Raw genomic sequence first — 26,289 nt, 5'->3', positions numbered from 1 at the left:
CAGTAACTTTTACATTCTAGCCCCAACAGCCAGACTCTGAGATGAGAATTGTTAACTGCAGGGTGGATCGTTTGAGAGTACAAACACTGGAGCCTACCTATGATCTGGACAAGAGAGTACCATTGATCAGTTCCTGTAAGTCACACTTTCTACTTGTAAACTCGTAATTATTTGCAAGCAATTATTTTATGTATTGCATTTAATTATTTCATTAAAATTATTTCTTGTTTAATCAGAATTCATCATTTCAAATACATCTTTTATTACTTATATGAACATTAAATCTTGTGTTATTAATATTACTACTTAACGAAGTACAGTTTCATAATGCTGAATAGCTGATATTACTGCATGTTCCAGAAAGTTCAAAACCATACAATTTTAAATGTTCGTCAGTATTGAGCTTTGAAAAATTAGAAAAACATTTTTGAATAGAATTTCAGAATTCAAATATTTTATGTTGCAACAGAAGATGTGGTAGTCATATAGAAGAGGCATTACAAGGCATTAAGCGAAACTGCGCTGCAAAATGGAAAACAGTAACCTGTCTTACCTCTCCAAGATTATTCAGTTCTTTGTGGTATTTAAATTATCTTAGACTTGAAATTTTGTTGTTACAGCGTACAGCTCTAGGATTGCATCGTTCCCGCCATGTTGCCAAGACACAACGTGAAAACACTGATGACAGTATCACCCAGACACGTCCATCTGTGGCAGTTACGGAGGCTAGTTCTAAGTCCCCACTCTGGAATGAAGACAACATCATGAAATGGCCAGATTCTGTCACTTTTGATGACGGGGCAGATTCGCGTCCATCCACTGGGTCTACAATGGTGGCTGGACCTGCAGTGCGACAGCCACCAGTAAAAGCTGGAGGATCAACACCTGGCGCATCCAGAAAGGTTAAATGAGCATATTGTGTTAATTATATTAACCTGCTGAGTTTTGGAATAAAATAGAATAGAATATCTTTTATATCAATTTCGGGCCCCCTCGGGCATGACAATTTTGATATATACACAAAGTTCCAAAATAGGTATCCCAGGAAAATGGGACTAAACTCTTTTTTTATACAATTTAACAACAAAACACATATGATAAGAATGTTTTAATACCATCGTTAGTATATGCACAAAAATATTTTGACACAAGCTGGACCATATATTTAATTTATTATAATAATGTATGTGTATGTATATGAAAATTTTCAATACTAAAATAACTATATATGTTAATATATAGAAAAAAAAATTTCAAAAATGAAACTAGGGGCTTCTATATCCTAGTAAATGCTGACATGGAATCACTCCTCACTGCCGTTGCTTCAAAGTTTTGCATCTTTCATGTGAGGATGTCACCCAGTTAGCATATAGGAGGTTGGTAGTTCTATCCCACATGCCTGCCAATAAAATCCTAGTGGCACTGAGAGGGAGTATTCCTTCACCATCAAAAGCTGGAATGTTGTTGTATGACATCAAAACCAGATAAAAATGAAACAATAACCACTAAACGATTATTTATTTAGTCAAAGACAATACAGAAAGGTGATGCTGGCCAGTTGCTAGAGGAGTTGGACAAATTAGAACATGACTTGAAGGAGTCTGAGTCACGGTCGGTAAAATCATCCGGTAGCAAGAAATCTACTACATCTCTCAGGTAAAAAGTTTTGTTTCTTTCACAAGATGTATGATATAGGTTAGAAATTTTTTTTCAGTACCTTTACCTATATAAATGGAAGTAAATCTGAAAATGGGGACAAATACGGACACACATCACATAGCTAATAGTCACATGTAATGTATGTTGTTTGAGACCTCATTACAAACTACTGTGTAATATTCAATGGGGTATAGGCTTTAAAACTTGTTTTAAAAAGAATTCACAGATTATAGAAAATGAAAAGAATTCAAAAGCAATTTGCGCATTACAGGAGGCCTACCATGCATAAGTCAAATTGGGGCAGCCTAGAGGATATTCTGCAATCCGATGATGAAAGTGTGGCTGAGAGTAGTGGCAAGATGAAAAAACGAGGATCTACAACAAGTCAGGGTACCACAGGAAAATTTAACCCTCGGGCTGATCCCAGGATTAACGGGTAAATAGATGATACTTTTTAGAAGATTACAGCTAGCAGTAGAGAATTATGTTACATGACCTTTGAATTAGAAAGCTAATACATTTTGCTTTGTTAACAATTACATAATTTAAAAAGATTATACAGTCGACATCGTACTTGCGGCTACCTCTATTAAGCATTTTTTGTATTAAACGACCGGTTAAAATCCCTCCCAAATGTTTTTAGTACATACATTCATTCCATTTAACGGCTTTTTTATTAAATGACTAACGACCACATTAATGTGGTCCCGACAGGTAAAATATTCGACAAAAGTATCTGTTAAGCAGCCGGGTACCTAATTCCCGCCAGGAATTTCTTCACCTGTGTAATTAGCGAGTACGTTTTGCACCTACCTGAATGCAATTAACCTTTGTAACAGACGAACTGACGAACAATCCAGCTATAATTTACACATATATATATGTTAATAATAAATACAGTTACATTAACAATTAAAAATAACTTTTCTCTTCACCTGACTGAAATTCATTAAGAGACCATTCTATTAAGAGACCACTTTTTAGCAGTCCCTTGGGCGGTCGCTTAATACAATGTCAACTGTATATGGAGATTAAAGGGATGGGCAGAATGCTTGATCAAAGTAGAAATTTTTCTTGCCTGTTGTTGTCCTAGCAACTTCCTTGTCATTTCACAAAAATATTTATTATTTATTTAGCAATAAATAAAAGAAATTGAAATAGAAATTATTGATAATTTTTGTTTTTATTAGTAATGGTGGAATGTGGCCTAAGTCGCGTGAGTCTGTGATCAGCCGAGATTCAGCGGAGCATCCTGGTAGAGGAATAACCTCAGGACTCAGACGTAAGTTTTATTTATCAGCAAATTTACAAATATCTAAATTTAAGCTCAGCGGTTATTTAAAAAGGTAAATTGTTCAAGACATATGCAGATTAGGCTGCTGCTCACTGATCGTTAGGCCTAAAAGAGTTGTTTGAAAAAAAAATACCAATCTACCTACCCTAATTTTTTTAGCATGTTTCTTGGAAACAAACATTTTTTGTTAGGTCTATACACATTAAAATGTTTGGTTGGAGACTCAGTCTGTGCTTAAATGCCTATTTGTTTGTCTTGTAGATTAATTGTTTTGTCTTATACATGCTTGAACTGCATTTTGTATCGCTACAAAATTTACGAACTGAAGTAGACATTTCTCTGACTGATAAGTTAACCTTTACCCTGCTGAATTTCATAATGAACTTGTCCATCTTTCAGTTTGGACTGTACCATTAACTATTAAAGGGGTGCTTATCAAAAAAGTACAGAATGAATGGCGAACAGTGCAGATATTGATCAGACTGCATGGATGTGCAGGCTGATCATGAGCTACACAAGTCGCAAAGGCAGAATCAATCGTGTCCAACACACTAAGGTTAAGGTGAAATTGTAAGATTTTATATATCATACATTGTTTTATTACAGCGGGGTATTACAGTGAAATGACAATGGAATCAAGAGATATCAAGATTCACTCACACAAGGAGAAATGTACACTACCTCCATGGTGTATCTATATAGCATACATCCTCTGCTTCCTGCTCGTGACATTTTCCACCATCATTGTGATCCTATACTGCTTCAAGTTTGGTTCTGAGGAATCGTTGAAATGGGTGTTGGCATTGATTCTCTCCCTGATCCTCTCTTTCCTTGTTATAGAACCTCTCAAGGTATGTGTTATATTGTTCTAATTCCTTGTTAAACACCCTCTGAAGGTACATGTCCTAGTGTTCTTACACATCTGAGATAACCTGTTACTTTAACTTGCAACAAAGAGGAAAAAAGTCGAGTTTGATGTACCACAGTTCAAATAGAAGTGCTATGGTGAATTGAGAGAAAGTATGCAAGATGTACTTTTCACTCATGAATTCTATACGGGTTTTTAAATTACATATAAACATGTCTCATAAAGAAGTTTCACTTGATACTTATTCATGGGCAATGGCTCTGATGCTGTGGCATATACCTGGGCCAGGGCTCTAATCCTCTGGTATATACCTAGGCCAGGGATCTAATCCTCTGGTATATATTTAGGCCAAGGCTCTAATCTAATGGTATAACATAGGTCAAGGCCTATGATGCTGTGGCATATACTTGGGCCAGGGCTATTATCCTGTGGTATATACCTAGGCCAGGACCTTGATGTTGTGGTGTATACTTATGCCAGGGCTCTAATCCTTTGGCATATACGTTCACATGTAGGTCAAGGCTATGATGCTGTGGCATATACTTAGGCTAGGGCTATTATCCTGTGGTATATACTTAGGCTAGGGCTTTGATGCCGTGGTGTATACTTATGCCTGTCTCTAATCCTTTGGCATATATATAATAGGTCATGACTCTGATGCTTAGGGTATACTGTGGCCAGGGCTGTGTGAAGTTACCATGTTTTGTAAAGTATAAATTTTTACATGTTTTTTTTTTCCATTTCAGGCACTCTTGATAGCTGTATATGTAGTTGCCACATTCAAGAATGTGGAGCAAGATGAGGATGAAGACTTTATCGACATTGAACCAACTTTTGACAATTCTAATGAAAAAATAAAGGTAATTTTTACACATATAACGCGTAGAAAGCAGAAATGATTTGACCTTTTCTGAGTTTTAAATGTCAAGTTCATATTATATGACAATTACATATTATTCAGTTTTGATAAGACAAAAAATAAAATAGAAAAATTTTGACCTTATTTCTAGCAAAATAAAATTACTGTTATTTTTAGAATTTTTCGCAAATGAATGGCATGGAGCAACTATTATAGTGCGTTTATTTTACTTAAAGGATGTAAAATTCAAGCCAATCTCCGGATTTGCCTTACTGCAAGCGAAAGAGGAAGGACGTAAAATACACAGGATGAAAATTATGATACGACAATTTATCGCCTACGTGTTTTACTTATGGCTAATCATGGTGATAGTATATGTGAACTTCCGTTATGACACGTACCTGATGACCAAACATGTGGAGAATGATTTTATTGCCCCAACGACAAATGACCACAGGAATTTCAGCAATATCACCAGGTAAGTAATTCATTCAAATATATAACCTTCAGAGTGACATAGTAGCTTCTTAGAATGATTAGGACCAGATTAACATGTAGCAGCTTTAGGAAAAAAACTGTTTGTTGTTTCAGTAAGAAAGTGTACCAAAAAAATGGGGAATATTATAGTAACTGAAGAGTACAATTATTCTTGCAGTGAATTAGATTTTAATTATTCTAAAACCTTCAATTTTCCTCTACCTTCACATATTGTACATTAACTGACTGTATTCTGTGCATAACTGAAACACTTTAAAAAAACAACATCAGTATTTTACTCAGATACTGTTAAACATGTATTAAAAGGGTCACAGTTGGTCTTTTATTTGAAGGTATCTTGAAACCTGTATTAAGCATCCGGCCAAGAGAGCTACATAATCTGTCTGCTTAAGACAAGTGTCTGCTTAATACAGGTGGCTGCTTGCAGGTGTCTGTTTAATGCATGTGTCTGCTTAATACAGGTGGCTGCTTGCAGGTGTCTGTTTAATGCAGGTGTCTGCTAAATACAGGTGGCTGTTTAATACAGGTGGTTGCTTAATGCATGTGGCTGCTTAATACAGGTGGCTGCTTAATACAAGTGGCTGCTTAATGCATGTGGCTGCTTGCAGGTGTCTGCTTAATATGTGGCTGCTTGCAGGTGGCTGCTTAATACAGGTGGCTGCTTAATACAGGTGGCTGCTTAATGCATGTGGCTGCTTGCAGGTGTCTGCTTGCAGGTGTCTGCTTAATGCAGGTGGCTGCTTAATGCATGTGGCTGCTTGCAGGTGTCTGCTTAATGCAGGTGGCTGCTTAATACAGGTGGCTGCTTGCAGGTGGCTGCTTAGTGCATGTGGCTGCTTAATGCAGGTGTCTGCTTAATGCCGGTGGCTGCTTAAAACAGGTGGCTGCTTGCAGGTGTCTGCTTAATACAGGTATCTGCTTAATGCAGGTGTCTGCTTAATACAGGTGGTTGCTTAATACAGGTGGCTGCTTAATACAGGTTCAGCTGTATACAGGTTAAAATACATACCTAAGTAGAAAATAAAACAGGTTTTATTATACAGGCATTATTTAGGAGACATTTAAACTGCACTAAATGTTTAACAAGTCAAGATGTTGGGAGTATTTCTGCTTGCAAACTTGCACTATTTTTTGTGTATTTGTTCCAGTATTGATGAGTTCTGGGACTGGACAGAGACAGTGTTGATAGATTCTCTCTACAAGGAAAATAACACCCAAGATGAAGAGCATGCTTTCCTTCTCGGAGAAGCCAGAATGAGGCTCATCAGGGGAGTCACAGGTAGGCAATTGTCAGTCAATCCAAACTTGTGAGAATACAAAAATAAGATAAGAAAAGACGAGTCCTTTCTACTTTAACAACACTTCAGTGTTATTTTGTCACTTTACAAAAATGTTCAACAATTTTTAACTCAATTGCATGTTATTGTAATGATACTTATATGTTATATGTCTCCAAGGACAGTTTTGTGTTTGTTTCTTTTTTTTCTTTTCTTTTTTTGTGAAGCTACTATAGTAGATTTTTGGCTGTGTATTAACTTCACATGTTCTTTAAGTTCATTAATATTTCTGTTCCCCTCCAAATCTCATTTCTGTAATAACAACTGATTTAAAATGCGCTGTATTCATATCAGAATGAAAATTTTACATGTAAAATTTTAGCCAAATGTCAAGCAGCTAATGCAGCATCAGGACTTGGCGCATCAACACTCACAGACAGGACATGTTACGGTCAGGGTAATTATGATGAAGATACAAGGGACTATGCTGAAGGTTGGAATGACAGCAACTCCAACTATTCATGGAGACATTACTCAGCAGGAGATCTTGGAAGGTGAGTTGAGTTGTCTATCTTCAAAGGTGAGTTGTCTATCTTGGAAGGTGAGTTTTTTATCTTGGAAGGTGAGTTGTCCGTCTTGGAAGTTGAGTTTTCTATATTGGAAGGAATGTTGGTCTAATCTTGAGAAAGGTGAGTTGACGCTCTATCATTGGGACATAGTGAGTGTCGTCTTGGAAGGGTTGAGTTGTCTATCTTGGAAAGTGAGTTGTCTATCTTGGAAGGTGAGAGGTGAGTTGTCTATCTTGGAATGTGAGTTTTCTATATTGAAAGGTGTCTACCTTGGAAGGTGAGTTGTCTATCTTGAAAGGTGAGTTTTCTACCTTGGAAGGTGAGTTGTCTATCTTGGAAGGTGAGTTTTCTATCTTGGAAGGTGAGTTGTTTATCTTGAAAGGTGAGTTGTCTATCTTGGAAGGTGAGTTTTCTATCTTGGAAGGTGAGTTGTTGGAAGGTGAGTTTTCTACCTTGGAAGGTGAGTTGTCTATCTTGAAAGGTGAGTTTTCTATATTGGAAGGTGAGTTGTCTGTCTTGGAAGGTGAGTTGTCTATCTTGGAAGGTGAGTTTTCTATCTTGGAAGATGAGTTTTCTATCTTGGATGGTGAGTTGTCTATCTTGGAAGGTGAGTTGTCTTTGACTTGGAGGGTGAGTTGAGTTGTCTGTCTTTTCAAATTGTAACTCAGCTTTGCTGAAGTAGGTCTGTTTATAACTGAATTGTCATGAAAATTTGACAGAAGATGAAATGTATCCTATCTTCATTATGAAATAAAGCGCAAAATTGATTGATATGATAAAATTTTCTTTATAACGATAGGTCTATGACAATAAAATTTTACCAGACTTCGTTTTAGAATATTTTTTAAAGTGACACAATCTTGTTTCTAAAAAACATAATTTAGCAATGTGTTGATTTGTAAACTATTGTTTAAGACAGGCACAGACCTAGTTGGTGGGAAAGTTAAAGTAGAAATGACTTTAAATAAATAGAACACTAGCTTACTGTCTTCATAAATTCAAATTTATTAGGCTTATCTACGAAAAAAAAAAATGTCTGGGCTGGAGCCTTGGCTTTTATATTTTCTTCATCGCTCCTAATAAATTTAAATTTAAATTTATAAATCACTAACTTAATAATCTCTTTGCATTGATAAAAAACTGGTCAAATTGGCTGAAATTTTCATATGTCTGTTTATTCAGCACACACAAGATCGGACATGTGGCTACTTACGGAGGTGGTGGTTACCCTCAGGGTCTTGGTACATCATCTGCTGAGACTGACAGTATTATTGCCTATCTCAAAGACAAGGGATGGATTGACCTACAGACTAGAGCTATCATCTTTGAATTTGCACTGTACAGTGCCGGCTCGGACATGACTTCCATGGTGGCCTTACTGGCAGAGTTCCCGCTGACAGGAGGGGTGATCACAAGCTACGAGATACAGAGTGAGAAACTGCTGTGGTTCCAGGAAAACACTGTTGAACCTTTAATGGTGTTAGAGGTAGGTTACTTGTGTTCGTGTTGTTGCAGATAGGCAAATTCCTAGCTGAAATAATCTTCTAGGCAAATTCCTAGCTGAAATAATCTTCTAGGCAAATTCCTAGCCAAAATAATCTAGGCAAATTCCTAGCTGAAATAATCTTCTAGGCAAATTCCTAGCCGAAATAATCTAGGCAAATTCCTAGCTGAAATAATCTTCTTTGAATAGATGAAATATTCTTAGCAGCTTTGTATTAAATATATTTTTGTACATTATGTCTGTTGTTGAAAATATCAACATAAATTGAATTGGGTTTGTTGAAATATGTATTACATCTGATGGTGATAATATTCACATATGTTCTGTATGTTGATGAATTTTGTTAAGGTGTTTGTTACCTTTTGGCAAAAACAATCCACAAAGTTACATTTCATGATGACATGATTAACATTTACCCTGCTAAATTTCTAAAATGGACTGTTCCATCATTCAGTTTGGCCAGTACCACTTATTACTTGAAGGGGTGTTCACTGAAAATTTATTGATTGCATGGATGTGTAGGCTGATCTTGGTCTGCACTGGTCGCAAGGGCAGAATCAGTTGCCGCCAGCTGGCTAAAGGTTAATGAAAATATTCTGTTTCATAATTTATTTCCATTTGTGAACATCTTAAAATAAGATGTTTGTGAATATCTTTACATAAATTAGACTTATTTCACTGTTTCAGGTCATTTTGTTCTTGGTGATTGTGTATTCAGTTGTTCACTTAGCGTTACAAATCAGAGAACGAGGAAAGCAATTCTTCAAGGACGTCTGGAACTGGTATGAAATGTTGACCACATTGATGGCTCTCGTCAATGTTGGAATGTATATTGGATGTGTTGTCGAGGCAACCAACACTTTCAACAGATTCCTTGACAATCAGACTGGATTTACAAACTTTGAGCGAGCGATGTACGTCCATGTCGGCATGAGATATCTAAATGCCTGGCTTCTCTTCCTACTCATGTTCAAGGTCAGTGTCAACTTCAGTGTAAACACTGGAATTTATTTATAGTAACAACTGGATTTATCACAATATCTACATATTTAAGGTTTGATGTTGATATACAGTCAAAAATGTGTCTAAAGAGAATTAGTGCAGCCTGTATGTACAAAATTTCTACACTACAAGTGAAAGTTGCATCATTGGTAGTTAATTCGGAAAAAAGAAAAATTGTGATTTCTAAGCAGGATGTTGAAATTGTTTGTCTTTATTCAGAGATGATCTATAGAACAGGTTTATCTGCATTTAGTTTTTTTCTGTTTTACATGTTTTAGCTCGATTGAAAAGAAAGTTTGAAGTTTGTTTGAGTCGCAAGTTTGGGAAAACTAGTGTCTTTAGGGGGTTTGAATGGCATGACCTTTTTCTGACCCCTCCTGGCATCACCTGACCTTTGCATCACTGCTCCAAAAAGAATTTAAATTTTATGTAAATAAAAATGCTCACAAAAATAAATACATGTACATGTATAAAAATATTTTGATACAGTTTACAAAATCAGATATTGAAAGTTAATTGTAATCATACAGGTTGTGAAACAGTTGCGATTCATCAAGTTTATGTATGTATACGAGCGTACATTGAGTAAAGCTGTGGGGCACCTGCTGGGTACGGGGCTCATCTATATCATCCTGCTGCTTGTGTACGCCCAGGTCGGATACTTGGTAAGTCATATTGTATAGTTTTAACTGTTAACTTTGCAGAACTGTATGAGATTTTAATTTCAAGTTGAAATATATATTGGACAATAAGTGTTACATGACATTGTAGAGAATGAAAGTAAAAATTGTATCCATGATCAGATTGGCTTAAATTTTCATGGAGATGAAAATTTAGTCCACATATGTTAAATTATTGCATCAAGCACCTTGTTTTATAACCTAATTTTAATCTAATTTTAAGTTGCTCTTTTTATTTCAGATGTATGGACGAATTATCGCTGGTTTCGAGTCTGTTGGCCACTCTATTACTACGCTTATAGTAATGATACGTGGAAGTTTTGATTTCTGGCCTATGCTGGACCATCAACCAATTTTTAGTCATTTTTATGTGTACTCGTATTATGCTTTTGCATATGGCATCATGATAGCTCTAGTCATTTCGATATTAACGAGTACGTATAAAGTGATAAAGTCACAGATGTATTACAAGGCTACATTAGATATGCAGGATTATGAGATGATAGACTTCATGTTGAAGAGATTGAAACTTTTGACTGGTATACAGAAACCTAAACCAGTAAGTAACCAGTCTATTTCCTGCAAATATAAAATCAAAATAAAATAACCATTCCATGATCACTTGATATTAAATTGAAATGAAGTAACCAGTCCATTATCAGCTGATATAAAATTGAAATAAAGTAACCAGTCCATGATCAGTTTATATATAAGTAATATACAGAGTTCAGTCTATTGTTGTTGATATAAATTGAGTAAAAAAGCAACAAGAAATGTATGAAATAATTCATTCTGTTAATGAATGAATTGATAATAACTGTGTGATATATATTGCAGGCATTTCGGCGTGTGCGTTTCCCAGGGTTACCATCAGTATCTAGTCGCAGTTCATCAAGTTATTCAAACCGTAGTTCAGCATCGTTGCACAGTGCCGAGAGTATAACTGGCCCGCAGTTTTCAGAGGTGCAACTTCGCAGTATGATGGCAAGGATGGCTCCCACATGGCAAGCTGTGCTCAGAAGAATGGACAAGGTACGTTTAGGCTTGGAATTCATGCATCATGTTTCACCTATTGAAATATTTAACTTTATTTTCATTAAACATTATATTTGGTGTGATATTTTATATTCAAATGCATTTTTGTTAAGTAAAACATTGACTTTTCTCTATATACTAATGAAATATTCAGTTTTAAGACTAAATTTAATATTTTAACGGTTTACACACTTTGTTAAATGAAGAAAATAACGCCATGGAAACTTGAGAATTATTTACAACTCTGAAAGTGAAGAATTGGTTTACAGCACTATTTACATATTGATGTGTTGTTTGTGATTGTTTGTAATTGGTGTATATTATCACATAATTTCTAGATTGTTGCATTGGATGATGAAGAAGAAAGTCTAGTCAAAAAAGCAGAAAATGAAATGAAGAATTTGAACTGGAAGTGTCGAATAAATGAACTTGAGCGCCAGCATAAAGAATTGTTAAGCTGGAAAAACGAGCCGTCAACTAGTGATAAACCTCCGCCAGGAGATACAAAGCAAAGACAATCAATTTTAAAGAGGCCTGGAGCTTCTAAAGACAATCATGATAGAAAAGCACCTGCTACCGTGTCAGGTGCACCCAGTCGCACTGCAGCCTCCACCCCTGCTGAAGACAGTAATGGTGCCAAGGGGCGGAGGCCATTAAGTGATCAAGGTGTTCGGGTGGAGCAAGCCTCCACATCAAAGAGGCGTGCGTCTTCCAATGAAAAATCTAAAATTCAAACTTTTTTCAAAAGCATTAAACCATCAAAGTCAGCTTGGAATAAATGAGCTGTTAACTGTAATTTACGTCACCCAGTCATGTTTTGTTGGCACCTTAATTATTAGCAAATATGACATTAGTTATTTGGAGTAAGTTTAAACTAGAAAAAAGTGATTTCCTTTGGAACAGTGATTCATTGAAATGCCAAATAAAGTAATTCAGTGTCTTTCATCGCTTGTGTAACAAGGTGAGAAAAAAGACTCACACAATTCTTGTAATATAAATAGAGGGAAAGGTTTACATTTTCTGAAAAGATGGTATAGTTCACAATTTAATTGTTGAAAGATTCAAAAATAAAAAAAAAAAACACTGAAGTAGTATAACATGTGTCTTAAAACTGTATAAAGTGCTGCTGATCTTATTTTATTTGTGATAGAAGTTTATTTTGTTAAGGTCTCATTTACTTGTATTGTAGGGTTTATATTTATGTAAGGCAGTACGATGTGATACTTTATGTGCCAAGACGTTGTTTTTGTCATAATTTTTTATTGTTGTCGATTTTCCAACTAGTGCTCACTTTGTTTTATAGTTGTTGTTCATGTCCCATTATAGGCAATTCTGTTTGTGCATTTTAACTGATGTATAGTACCTGAGACGTCCAATGGAAATGATTGTTACACTCTGTATAACGTAACTGGTATGTTACAAGTATTTTCATTGGCTGGGAATGTTACAGAAGTAACAACAGTTGCTAGTCTCATTATATAACCATTAAATATGAATTCCAAAGTGCTAAATGTAATTATTTCACTGAGACAGTTTGTCATAGACATACTGTATTGTAAAGTAGATATTTTCTGTCACATTGTGCTCTGATCTGGTGCTGTGTGTTAATGTATACAATGGTTTTAGCTCACTTTTCATTTAAGTTTTTATTGTCATGGCCTTATACCTTGTCTAACAGATGATTATGAACTTCTTCATGATATCAGGAAAACCTATATAACTTTGTTATCATTTGAAAATTAAACAAACACTCAGCTGTCACTTATTTCTTAGGTAAACACAATCTAATACTGCAAATGCTACATAAATGTGGACTGTGATATTGAGGGGACAAACTGCTTGCAAACACTATATCTTCAGAGCTTGTCTTCAGATTTCTGTACAGAAACATTCATCACTTCAACAGCTGCCAACTGTGTATACCTTGTCACCCCTCTAAATCACCTCTCACACCTGTAAATAAGCTGTAGTTTTATATCTGTCCATTTTGTACTGGAGTCTGGCTAAGTACTTAAAATTTTACTATAAAACTTATAAATCATTTACAATTAAGCAGTTTATTTCGTCACCATTTTTTTATTTACAAAAAAAATCATTCTATATAAAGCAGTTCAAAATATGAACAGTCACGTGATTCCTCCATTTTTACATTTTACTCTAATAGCCACACAATTCTGTATCTTCAAATTTCAGCCAGGTAACATTTTTTCTTCTCGGCTATAGTTGTGTATGGAAAGGTAAATATATATATTCTTTACAAAAAAAATTGATTCATTTAACAGCTGCCAGTAGTTGAACATTTTATTACTATGTACTTGAATTTTGTACCAAATATTTTTATACATTTTTATTTTTGGTTTATTCTGTCAGCAAAACTAACAGTGTCGCACAGTTTTACTGTATTTTATAAAATGAGAGTGTTTATCTTATTGATAAAGGTTAAAAGTTACCTTTATGACATGAAAAAGCTTTGTTGTAAATGGTCAAGTCTACTTTTCATACTGGAAGGAAATAATGTTTGATTTTATTTGATTTTATAAATGATTATAAATTCACAACACTTACCACATATATCTGCTAAACATTTGGTTTAAAACATATTTAAACATAATCTTTCTACCAGAAGTTTGACCTTTGTCAAAACATTTCTGCACAGTTACAGGCTGGCTGTAGCATGCTGAAAGCCAAAATGTACGATATAAAAAAAGATGCAGAACATATTCCTATGCAATTTGTCAAAAGCTTAGAAGGCCAGTTTTAGCTTTGCATGGCTGTTAAACATGGCTGTTTATATTTAGCATCTAGCACCCACTCATAGCTATACCTTACAGCGTCTTGCACCCATTCAGTGACTATACCATACAGCATCTTGCACACATTCAGTGACTATATCATACAGCATCTTGCACCCATTCAGTGACTATACCATACAGCGTTTTGCACCTATTCAGTGACTATACTGTACGGTATCTTGCACCCATTCAGTGACTATACCATACAGCATCTTGCACCCATTCAGTGACTATACCATACAGCATCTTGCACCTATTCAGTGACTATACTGTTCGGCATCTTGCGCCCATTCAGTGACTATACCATACAGCCTCTTGCACCTATTTAGTGTCTATACCATACAGCGTCTTGCACCTATTCAGTGACTATACTGTTCGGCATCTTGCGCCCATTCAGTGACTATACCATACAGCCTCTTGCACCTATTTAGTGGCTATACCATACAGTATTATTTTATATATAATAAATGTTGTAACTTCTTCTAGTAACCTTAATTAGTTTTCTACGTCACATTATAGACAGGGCTTATAAACCTTGTTTTTTATTAACTTTCTCTGATATAGGACTTGAACAATCAGAACTATGGCCGAGTACAAGGACAAGGGACAGTTTTACAGCGTTTCTAGATTATACAAAAATCCGTCCATTAAAATGTTGTTATTGTTAATGATAATATATTTTAATCAGTAACCATTGACACTTGTTTAAATTTTTAGATGAAATATTGTAAATATTGGAGATATATTTTCAAGATAGTTTATTTATTCATATTACCATAGTAACACTACTAAAACATCATGACATCATTCCATTTTCTTTTTGATCTTATAAATCCTTAAATATATTTTAATGTAACAAAACATTAAACCATTTCTTTTTCCTTTTAACAAAATTTTACATGATTTTTTTTTTAATTAGTTTTAAATATACAAGATATTAGATTGGTGTTATTATGAGGATGTTTATGATAGAACTTAGTAGTTGCTATGGTAACAATTGAACACCTTGGATACATTCCATTTGACGATGGTCATGCATTGTTTGCATTTTGACTGAATAAAACATCATAAAATACTAGCCATGTGTATTGTTGTTTGTTCTGTGACTGCAGATATAGTTTTAAGTAGTTCCTTATTCATAATTCCTTACTCAAATATTGTTTAACGATTCAGAAAGAGATAAATCCACTGGTATGTATTCAGATCTAGAGAATTTGAATGCAACTTTGCTATTGGTCAATTGCAAGACTTATCAGCCAATCAGAAGCTGACGTTTTAAAATTAAATGATTACTTTTTGCAAAAAAATTTTTGTTTCCACTAAATATTGGTGCCATTCAATACTATAAAACAACAATCTGCTATATAAACTGTATTTGCTGAGTGACTCTGAATTTTAGCAGTATGACCTCGGAGTATAACCTTAAATGTATGATTCCGGCCCAAATTTTATGAAAAAAACTTAAGTAATTGCTAAGTCTGTTATTTTAGAATGGTGCTTTTGCTTAAGTCAGTGTTTAATGTTGATTTTTTCTATAACAATGTATTTATGGTTAAATTATACTATGGTCACAAGTGTTCGTCTGCAGTACTTATTTCAGTCATGCAAATATGATATTTCTATTAAAGCATGATATAAAGAACTTAAGTATTTATTTAAGTTTATTTTTTATTTACATGTATTTCATTTTCTGTTAATGGTAAATGCAGGATTCTTGTGTTTTGATCTTTGAAATAATAACATAAGTTGGTCAACATTGAAGATGCATGAAGTGCAAAAACAAACATTTGAAATAACAGCTAAGTAATCATCAAGTTTTTTCTTGAAATTGGGACCAGAGCTGCACTCTGTACACTGTCCAATTTAGTTATTATAAGTATATGTTCCATTTTATAGAAATTCTTAAGGAGGTAAAAATGATGAGCGAGCATTCAAATATACCAACGAAACTGTCAGTATTATTGTACGACCTTTACCTTCAAATCAACAATAGGGGACCTGGCAATATTGTCATCAGTGGCAACTAAATTCAGTTGAACAGAGCTGGCTAGAACATTAGTTCAAAACAAAAACTGTTGTTTGATCAATCTAAACTTGCGTGTACCTGAAATTCAATGGAGCACAGAAATCCTGTGATACTAGCAAATATGAAACTGTAATTGTTTGAATATGTCTGATCTTTATCACCATGTCATTAGCGGCAGTGCCAATGGATGACAGATTTACCTATGTGCCAGTTAAATAATTGAGCCGTGCCATGAGAAAACCAACATAGTGGGTTTGCGACCAGCATGAATACAGACCAGCCTGGGCATCCGCGCAGTCTGGTCAGGATTCATGCTGTTCGCTTTCAAAGCCTATTGGAATTAGAGAAACTGTTAGCGAACAGCATGGATACTGACCAGACTGCACGGATGCGCAGGCTGGTCTGGATCCATGCTGGTCGCAAACCCCCATGCTGGTCGCAAACCCACTATGTTGGTTTTCTCATGGCGCGGCTCAATTAATGACCCTGACCTTAAACCTTGCTGAAGGATATACTCTGCATATCATCTCAGGGTAAACATTTATTCCAAGATGTGGCAAGATACTTCAAGGCTGAGCTAAAGATATTAAGAAGACACCAAATACTATCCATCCGACTTTCACCTCTCTGTACAACTTTGACCTTCAAGCACTTTTGCCATGTTGTGCGGACATTTCAGCCAAATAATATCAAAATTGGTGGTCAATCAAAATAGTTAAATTTTGTAAGTCACTGGTAAATTATATGGTACAAGCAGTCATAGGTGTGAAACCTTTCACCATGCTAGAGAAACTAGAAAATGCTTTTGTAAAAGAGCGCATGTCTCCCCCAATGCAAAGTCCTATAGGCAAGAAGTCAATAGGGGTCAGGAGCGAAAGTCAAAGAGACACTGATGGTTGGCTGCAATAGGGATTATCTACTTGGCATGTCCAGTCATCCCGCTAAATTTCAACACTCTTGGCCTTGTGGTTCTCAAGTCACTGTTCAGGCTCCTGTGATCTTGACCTTTGATCAAGTGACCTCAAAATAAATAGGGGTCATCTACTCTGCATCCTATTAAGTTTCAACATTGTAGGTCAAGTGGTTCTCAAGTTATTTCCAAAAAATGATTTTACATGAACAGGCCACTGTGACCTTGACCTTTAATAGACTGACCCCAAAATCAATAGGGGTCATCTACTCTGCATGTTCATCATCCTATGAAGTTTCAACATTCTGGGTCAAGTGGTTCTCAAGTTATTGATCGGAACTGGTTATCAATGTTCAGGCCCTGTGACCTTGACCTTTAACGGAGTGACCCAAAAACAATAGGGGTCATTACTCTGCATGAACAATCATCCTATGAAGTTTCAACATTCTGGGTCGAGAGGTTTTCAAGTTATTGATTGGAAATGGTTTTCCATGTTCAGGCCCCTGTGGCCTTGACCTTTAACAGAGTGACCCTAAAATCGTTAGGGTCATCTACTCTGCATGACCAATCATCCTATGAAGTTTCATCATTCTGGGTCAAGTGGTTCTCATGTTACTGACCGGAAATGGTTTTCAATGTTCAGGCCCCTGCGACCTTGACCTTTCACAGAATGACCCTAAAATCGTTAGGGGTCATGTACTCTGCATGACCAATCATCCTATTAAGTTTCAACATTCTGGGTCAAGTGGTTCTCCAGTTACTGACTGGAAATGGTTTTCAATGGTCAGGCCCCTGTGACCTTGACCTTTACTGGAGTGACCCCAAAATCAATAGGGGTCACCTACTTTGCATGTAAAATCATCCTATGAAGTTTCAACATTCTGGGTCAAATGGTTCTCTAGTTATTGATCGGAAATGGTTTTCCATGTTCAGGCCCCTGTGACCTTGACCTTTGATGGAGTGACCCCAAAATCAATAGGGGTCATCTACTCTTTATGACCAATCATCCTATGAAGTTTCAACATTCTGTGTCAGGTGGTTCTCTAGCTATTGATCGGAAATGGTTTTCAATGTTCAGGCCCCTGTGACCTTGACCTTTGACGGATCTACTCTTCATGGCCAATCATCCTATGAAGTTTCAACATTCTGGGTCAAGTGGTGCACTAGTTATTGATCTGAAATGGTTTTCAATGTTCAGGCCCCTGTGACCTTGACCTTTGACGGAGTGACCCCAAAAACAATAGGGGTCGTCTACTCCAGCAGCCCTACAACCCTATGAAGTTTGAAGGTTCTAGGTCAAATGGTTCTCCAGTTATTGCTCAGAAATGAAGTGTGACGTACAGACGGACGGACAGGGCAAAAACAATATGTCTCCTGGGGGAGACATAATTAACATTAGGAAGAGAGAAAATTGTTCAAAGTTGTAGACGAAAGGGTGTGTCTGATTAACACCTTTGCAATACAGTAACAGACTTTTCCATCTGTATCTGTGCTTCAGTTCTAAAACAAATTGGCAATTTCTTTTTTTAAGTCGAGTACACGTTTGGGATAAGAACAAATACCACTCTAGAAATGATTTTTTTGTTTTTTGTTGGGTTTAACGTCACACCAACAATGTAGGTCATATGGCAACTTTCCAGCTTTAATGGTGGAGGAACACCCCAGGTGCCCCTCCGTGCACTACTTCATCATGAGCAGGCACCTGGATAGAATCACTAACCTTCCGTAAACAGCTGGATGGCTTCCTCACATGAAGAATTCAACACCCAGAGTGAGGCTCGAACCCACATCAGTTGCGTGACAAGTAATTTGAAGTCAACGACCTTAACCACTGAGCAACAGAGGTACCCCCACTAAAGAAATGAATGCTTAAAGATTCAATGTACAACTTTCCCAAAGTCAAATGTAATGCTTGCCAGCAGGGAGACGGTCAACCAAACACAGTATCAGAAGACAAAGAACAAACTGTACCCCCTCCCCCCATTTCTGTTTAAACTGCATTTGAGCCATGCCATGAGAAAACCAACATAGTGGGTTTGCGACCAGCATGGATCCAGACCAGCCTGCGCATCCGTGCAGTCTGGTCAGGATCCATGCTGTTCACTTTTAAAGCCTACTGCAATTAGAGAAACCGTTAGCGAACAGCATGGATCCTGACCAGACTGCGCGGATGCGCAGGCTGGTCTGGATCCATGCTGGTCGCAAAGCCACTATGTTTGTTTTCCCATGGCACGGCTCATTTTAAGATTTTTGCTGTTTCCAATTCTGAGGACCATGTGTTCGAAGCTGCGTATTTTGCATGTAGGTAGCTATGACTCTGGATAGCTACAATTTCAAGGTAAGTATGGCTGAGAACTGTACCTGTATCGGTATAAAGTAAACAACCAGTATTAAGTGAACCCAACATCCACAAACCTGTTAACAAAATTTATTGCCAACATGATAAAACTAGACATTACATAGTTACTCTTCATTGTTTTACATAAGAATACAGAAGATAATATTATAAACATGTGATCTTATACACAGTTAAAGGTACATGTATTAAACATAAGTACTTGTCCACTAAAACCAAAGGTGCATACTATTACCTAAACAATATGGCACAACAACTGTAACAAGGTGACAAATCTTGAGTTTGGACACCAGTCTATACATTCAAGCATCTGATTGGTTGTTTCTCAGCAAAACCTTAAAATTAACCAATCAGATGTTTTCATTTTGAGACTGATCTTCAAAATATTTATAGCCTTGGAACCACAGTTGAGACTAAAGATAAATTTAGGCAAGAATCCTCTATGTAACTAGGGATTCAATTTTAGGCAAGATCAATAAGTAAAATCAATTCAAACATAGTTTTAATGCAAAGGCATAATGCTGAAGAATTATGATGTAAGAATATCTCCTTGAATATAAGAGAGCATCGCTCATAACTGGCAGCATAATGCGCATATTCACCAATACAGTAAGAACACTGACTGAGACAAAATACACAAAATCTTCAATTTACCTTTAATATATCTTCATAAGCTGAAACTTTGAGAACTTTTTATGTTTAAATAGGACCTTGAGTAATTTCATCTTCTATTAAGATGTTTGTTGCCTTGACAAAAATAGAACAGGCAGAATATTTCAAGAGCCTGTTTTACCTCAACAGCAAGCCAGGGCAAAATGTTTGAAGATATTTAAATGGAGTTGAATGTATACCTTGCCACAAGTGAATACACAGCTGGATATGGCCATCTGGCAATATATATAAAGTATACATTAAAAGCAGAATGTTAAAAGGAAAAGCACAATAATAGCTTAAGTCATACTAGATTGTGATTGTAGTTTAACAATACCGACCATTTTTTCTCTAAATGCTTTTTGGTGGATTTCTTAAGATTACAGCTTTTTCTTTTTAGATTTCTATTCATTCTTTATCAGCAAGTCAGTTTTTTTTTTTTAACTTTGCATGTATACCCAAATAAAAAAAAAACAATGGGAAAACGCACGATTTCTTTAAATACATGTAATGTACAACTTCCTCACATCCAACAAAATTTCTGATATGAAACACCGGGCAATCTACAATGACAAAATGACTTTTTGAAACTATCATGTTACTGCATTTCCAGGTAAAAGCCAATGAAAGCTTGACCCATAGAATGAAATATTGAGCTAAATGGGTGTGGAAACAGACCTTTAATATGAAATACAAAATGTACTATGACAAGTTGTGGCAGTCAAGAAAAGCTTTAAGTAATCTTTATTTCTTAAAACACAAACTTGTAACTATTTACCTAAAATGTTCACCAGTGTTGTCTAACTGGCGTATTAGAAATATTCATTAAAATAATAAGAAAATACAACAGCCGTACATGTACTGTGTCCCACACATTCAGTAAATTCACAATTATCAAACATATAACAATATTCAAAACAAGTATTATACAAATCAATTCTCATAAGAACAGTCCAGCTGAAGCCTAAAACATGATGTGTAATCATAATGTTATTACACCGGTGCATAATACAAAACATTATCTTATAATGGTGTAACATCATACATATATCTTTATCTTATTACACTGTAACATAATACATATATCCTGTTATTACACATTTACACAATACAAGTCATGTTATTACACTGTAACATAATACATACATTCTGTTACTACACTGCAACACAGATAAATAAAAAAAAACCTTTGCACTTCAAGTATACACTACAAAAGTTAAATTAATTTAAAAACATAAAATATTTATCAATGTAACTTACACCTTCCAAAACTGGAATAATCACACTTTACCATTATCATAACTTTTGTGTAAAAATAAAGTCTACGACAAATAAACTATTTACAATACCACATTAATCCTGGTTATATTTAATGACTCAATTTATACAGATGATGTATGCAATAAAGCACTAGAGATGGTAGGTTCTTCATTTACTGACCACATCAATGTTAAGAAAACGCACATAAACAATTCCACCATCAAGTTCCCAGTAACTGTAAATTCAGTAAGTCATCGAGTCAAAGAATGTCTAAAAACATCAAGAAAATAAAAATTCTGTTACTGAAATAAAAAAAAGAATAATGTAAATTTTTGCATATGTCTTTGAGAAACTGAACAATTACCATTTCTAACCAGAGCGAATGCCTGGGACAGAACTGGAAAGGAGGTGGGCAGTACTCTGCTATACAGTTCAGAAACAAACAAAAAATGTTAGCATAAAATATCGAAAATATATTTTTTAAACTGTTGGGTTGCATTAGCATTAAAAATAAGGACAAATTAATTCAATAAAAATAAATCATTATTAATATATACTAATTTATTCTAGGTGGACTGTAAAAGAATTTCTACAACTTATTTATTTACCACACTTGACACATCATTCCTGATGTATACCATCACCATGAGGAGAGAAGAGACTCAAGTTTCCCTTTTAAAGCCGAGTCTTGAAACAAGAGAGGTATTGATACCATGTTTAATGTCTTTGGTATGACCCAGCAGGAAATGACACTACAAACTCCCGCACTTTAAGCAGGTGTTCTAACACAAGACTACTGGTTCTAATTATTACTACTGTTTATACCAGGACTGTCATTCATTTAAAATATTGTATTAAAGTAACCTTGGAGGTTAAACCTTCCAGTATTTACAAAACAGCCCAGCTTTATATGTATACATGTACAGTTGGATTTGCATTTCTCAGAAGTGGCATCCATGAAAATACATCTTTTAGATGGAACAGCTCTGAGTATGCTAAGAGATGGAAAGTATTGGCTGTTTTATTGTAGAACAAGAGCACTGCCCTGCGGGTGCTGACGCTCATCTGATTTTTTTTGTAAAATAGAAATATTGTCCTACCCATGATTTTCTAAGTCTAAAAAGGGCCATCATTCTTGCAAAAAGCAGGATAGAGTTATGTTTCTTGATGTACAGCGTCTGCTTATGATGGTGAAAAACTGTTGCAAGTTTTAAAGCAATAGCTTTGATAGTTTATGAGAAAAGCTGACTTAAACATAATACTCAACCAAGAAAACTGATTTTCTAAGTCCAAAAGGGGCAATAATTATTGCAAAAAGCAGGATGCAGTTACGTTTCTTGAAGTACATGGTCAGCTGATGATGGTGAACAAGTGTTACAAGTTTCAAAGCAATAGCTTTGATAGTTTAAGAGAAAAAGTTGACCTAAACATAAAACTTAACCAAGAAATCTGATATTTTCTAAGTCCAAAAGGGGCCATAAATCTTGCAAAAAGCAGGATGGAGTTATGTTTCTTGTTGTACAGGGTCAGCTTATGATGGTGAACAAGTGTTGCAAGTTTCAAAGCAATAGCTTTAATAGTTTAGGAGAAAAGCTGACCTAAACATAAAACTTAACCAGGCAATGCCGACGCCGATACCGATCTAGTGATGACAATAACTCATCATTTGTTTTCAAAAAATCAGATGAGCTAATAAAAATGTACTGATGAAAAGTACTTTTGAAAAAGGCAAAACCTACAACAGTATTACTAATACAAATGTTTTAAGCATTGCTTATTTGACCAAAACTACAACTTAAAAAAAAGTGTACATACTGGACTTACAAAAATATGTTGGTCTTTAAAACCAAAACATAAAACTGCATGGTTGTTTCAAAGACTTACATGTTGTATTCAAGCTACACAAAATACAACATTACTGCACCATTTATTGAAAAGGAATGTTCTATTACCAGTAACAGTGTATAAATAAATACTCCATATAAACACTTCCTAAAACACTTGCCTACATAAAGTCTTCCCAAGCAATGACTACCATGTGGTATTTGTAACACCTATTATACACAGGTGTAAAGTACCACATTACTTCTGGTTTCAGCTTGAAAAGAAAAATAAAGGACATTATCTCTACAACACAAACCCTATGACTGATTGTTCATACACTTTGACTACTACATTATTTCAAAAAGTAACAGAAAAAGAATGTCCCATGGTTATTTGTAAAATCTGAATCACTTTTTTTGTAGTACTGGGTGAACAATAAAAAGGCTGATATTTCAATAAAAAGGATATTTGTATATTTACTCAGTATTACAAGGAAGTACCTTTCATCAGGCCGGATGGAAAAAAGTTTCTGTGTAAAATGAGTGTGTGCATCTCCCTATTGATGAACATTAGCAGACTGCTTTTTCTAACAATGGATAACTGTCCTTATAAACAGAGACACTTTATAATACTAGGCCATAACATTTGTAACTCATGACTTGAGAAATATTTTTAAAAATGTTCTAAAAATGGCACTTTATCACGAAGATGAACAAGTTTGAGCAACATTAACTTGTATACATCAAATACAGATCATGGAACAAACTGACAATTTCAACACAAACTAACTATTTCATTGAATTAGCAAATGATAAATAGCCTGTACACAATCTTGTATCAATAATGATCAATCATCTCAAGGCTTCCAAGACTGTTTCTATGGAATTATGATCAGTGTATTATTTCCTGTCCCTGAGATTACAAAGTTTGCAAAGTATTCACTTTTAAATTATATTTCCTATACATTTTTGTACTTTGAAATCATTTAGCTATGTGGGCACGAAATTTCATGGAGACATGAACTTGTGCATTTTGAACTCCTGAATTTAAAAGAAATAAGAATTTTACTGTTTTGTTTGAATTAATTTGTGTGGATTAATTCAACCATGAAATCCATGAAAAGTAGTCCCCCATGAAAATTGGTTCCTCATGAAAGTTAGTACCCCATGAAAACCAGTCCCCCATGAAATTAATGATTTCAGAGTATACAGCTGATGACAAAATAACTATTACAGGATGTTTCACAATTCACAATATCACAAATAAAACATACCAGTGATATATACCTACTCCTAAAGCATGACTAATAATTCAATACTAAAACAAATGTAGGGGAGATCACCATGTAACAAAACTCATAATAAAGGGGAGATCACTCCTGAAACTATAAAGATTTAGAATAAATGTCAGCATGTAATTTTGTTTAAAAAAATACACAGGGAGTAAAATGTATCCAAAACAATAAAACAATGAAAATATAACACATGGTAAATATTTAAAAAAAGTAAAACTTTTCCATTCAAAGCTTTCATACTATATAAACAGTGCAGTGAGAGCAGATCACCTCTAAATATAACAAAATAACACTATAAAACAAGACAATTAAAAATAATCATGATTCCTCTTCCTATAATGAGATGGTCATGATGGCCTTTGACCGCTCACCTGAGTTTTACAGCAGGTTTGAACAATTATTATAGATATCATCGAGAGAAATCATTTTAAATCAAAACACCAATGTAGGTGAATTTGCTACTGAAATATTTTTCTCTTTTAAGCTACAGTAATCATGAAGGACATTCAATGATCCTAAATGTTTCCCATGAACACTTTGTACTAAAGCAAGCTAAAAACACATTTCATTACTTATGATCCACTAAAATGACAGCAGTGTAAAACCAGCTGTGATATATCAAGCTAAATATTAGTAACAGGAACTTAAAACAACATTAGGATAAACAAAGAGGTGGAGGCTCTGGTGGAGGAAATGTGTTTTCATAAGAACCTGTGGTGTTAAAATTAACAATGTTGAAGTTGTAACATAACTTGTACATGTTTATAAAGTACTTGTTAAAACCACATTCTGTCCTTCAAACCCTTGTACATTTAACCCTTAGCCTGCTGCAGGCGTATTTAACAGCCTTTGCAAACAGCTTGGAACCAGATCAGACGCCAATTAAATCGGCGTCTGATCAGGTTCCAAGCTGTTTGCTAGTCTAACAATATTTCTTCCAATTTTGGAGCAAATTGAATGAACTTTACAATTTTAGCAGACGACATTTCCAGCAGACGTCAATTTATCTAGCATGCTAAAGGTTAGGCAAAACACTTGAAGAATTCACTGGACAATTTGACCTAATGCTCATCATTATTATTGTAAGTTTGCTTACACATATTCAAATATCAACAACTACACATATGCGTATAAATACACACACTGAAATATCAATGACTACATATATGTGTACATATACGCATATTGAAATCTAATTCTCTCTAAAATTTCATTTCTGACAGTATCACCTCGGTACAGCAACACAAGATATTCTGTCCTCATACCCCCAGTAAAATTCAAACTGTAATCAATTTAATATCCCCAAAACAGATTCATACCACTATATGTTATACACAACCACACTTTGGTAACGGTGGGCACTGTAAAACTGTGGATGCAAATTTGAAATATTCCTATGTTCTATGAGCTAGCAGCTGGTTCTGGATCATCGCCGAAGTGCATTCTGATCTGTTCTAGGAACATGAAAGTCAATATAGTGTGTGGACCCAGTCGAACGAATGCAGGCATAAATCCCTGAAAATATAACAGTATTAGAAAATGTTATTCCTTTGCCACATGACAAATATTCATAACTTTCAAGTTTTAAGCTCTGTTTCTAATAAATAAATAAATGTTAACTCACATGCAGGTATAAGGCCTAAAAAAATGTTTGTTAAGGGTAACCAAACCGCACCTAGCTAAAACCACTACCCTAAAGCTTTCTTTTCTCAGTTTTGTAGCAAGAATTTTCAAAAGTGAGTTTTAAAGGAGAATACATGCAAAAGGACAAATTATTTGTCAATGAAATCTGATAGGATTCTATTTATTTACTATAACAGTATCAACTAGTTTCTGACTTACCTAACATTGAGTTTCATACCCTTCTTAAAACTTTTAAAGACATTTCCCTGAACAATTTATTTTTTCAGTCCTAAGCAAAAATACTACTA

General features: G+C 35.1%; 2 protein-coding genes across 3 annotated transcripts in view; one reads left to right on the top strand and one right to left on the bottom strand.

Moving 5' to 3' along the window:
• LOC123562127 (polycystin-1-like) overlaps positions 1-15,115 on the top strand; it is a 31,663-nt gene extending 16,548 nt beyond the window's left edge. The window contains exons 12-26 of the mRNA XM_053525268.1: positions 621-902; positions 1,526-1,656; positions 1,931-2,095; positions 2,850-2,941; positions 3,560-3,804; positions 4,568-4,681; positions 4,917-5,158; positions 6,327-6,457; positions 6,838-7,009; positions 8,207-8,510; positions 9,216-9,503; positions 10,061-10,195; positions 10,452-10,769; positions 11,048-11,242; positions 11,584-15,115. Coding sequence (XP_053381243.1) covers positions 621-902; positions 1,526-1,656; positions 1,931-2,095; positions 2,850-2,941; positions 3,560-3,804; positions 4,568-4,681; positions 4,917-5,158; positions 6,327-6,457; positions 6,838-7,009; positions 8,207-8,510; positions 9,216-9,503; positions 10,061-10,195; positions 10,452-10,769; positions 11,048-11,242; positions 11,584-12,027 — 3,258 coding nt within the window. The 3' untranslated portion in view covers positions 12,028-15,115. The remainder of the gene's footprint in view (positions 1-620; positions 903-1,525; positions 1,657-1,930; positions 2,096-2,849; positions 2,942-3,559; positions 3,805-4,567; positions 4,682-4,916; positions 5,159-6,326; positions 6,458-6,837; positions 7,010-8,206; positions 8,511-9,215; positions 9,504-10,060; positions 10,196-10,451; positions 10,770-11,047; positions 11,243-11,583) is intronic.
• A 4,270-nt stretch (positions 15,116-19,385) lies between these two features.
• Positions 19,386-26,289, bottom strand: part of LOC123563754 (mitochondrial dicarboxylate carrier-like) — a 54,756-nt gene continuing 47,852 nt past the window's right edge. For both annotated transcript variants that reach the window (XM_045356760.2, XM_045356759.2), the window contains exon 8: positions 19,386-25,873. In XM_045356760.2, coding sequence (XP_045212695.2) covers positions 25,760-25,873 — 114 coding nt within the window. In that variant the 3' untranslated portion in view covers positions 19,386-25,759. The remainder of the gene's footprint in view (positions 25,874-26,289) is intronic.

This window comes from Mercenaria mercenaria, chromosome 2 (assembly GCF_021730395.1).
Source record: "Mercenaria mercenaria strain notata chromosome 2, MADL_Memer_1, whole genome shotgun sequence".
NCBI lineage: Eukaryota > Metazoa > Mollusca > Bivalvia > Venerida > Veneridae > Mercenaria > Mercenaria mercenaria.
The sequence above is the reverse complement of the archived record's forward strand: the minus strand, read 5'-3'. Positions and strand labels throughout refer to the sequence as shown.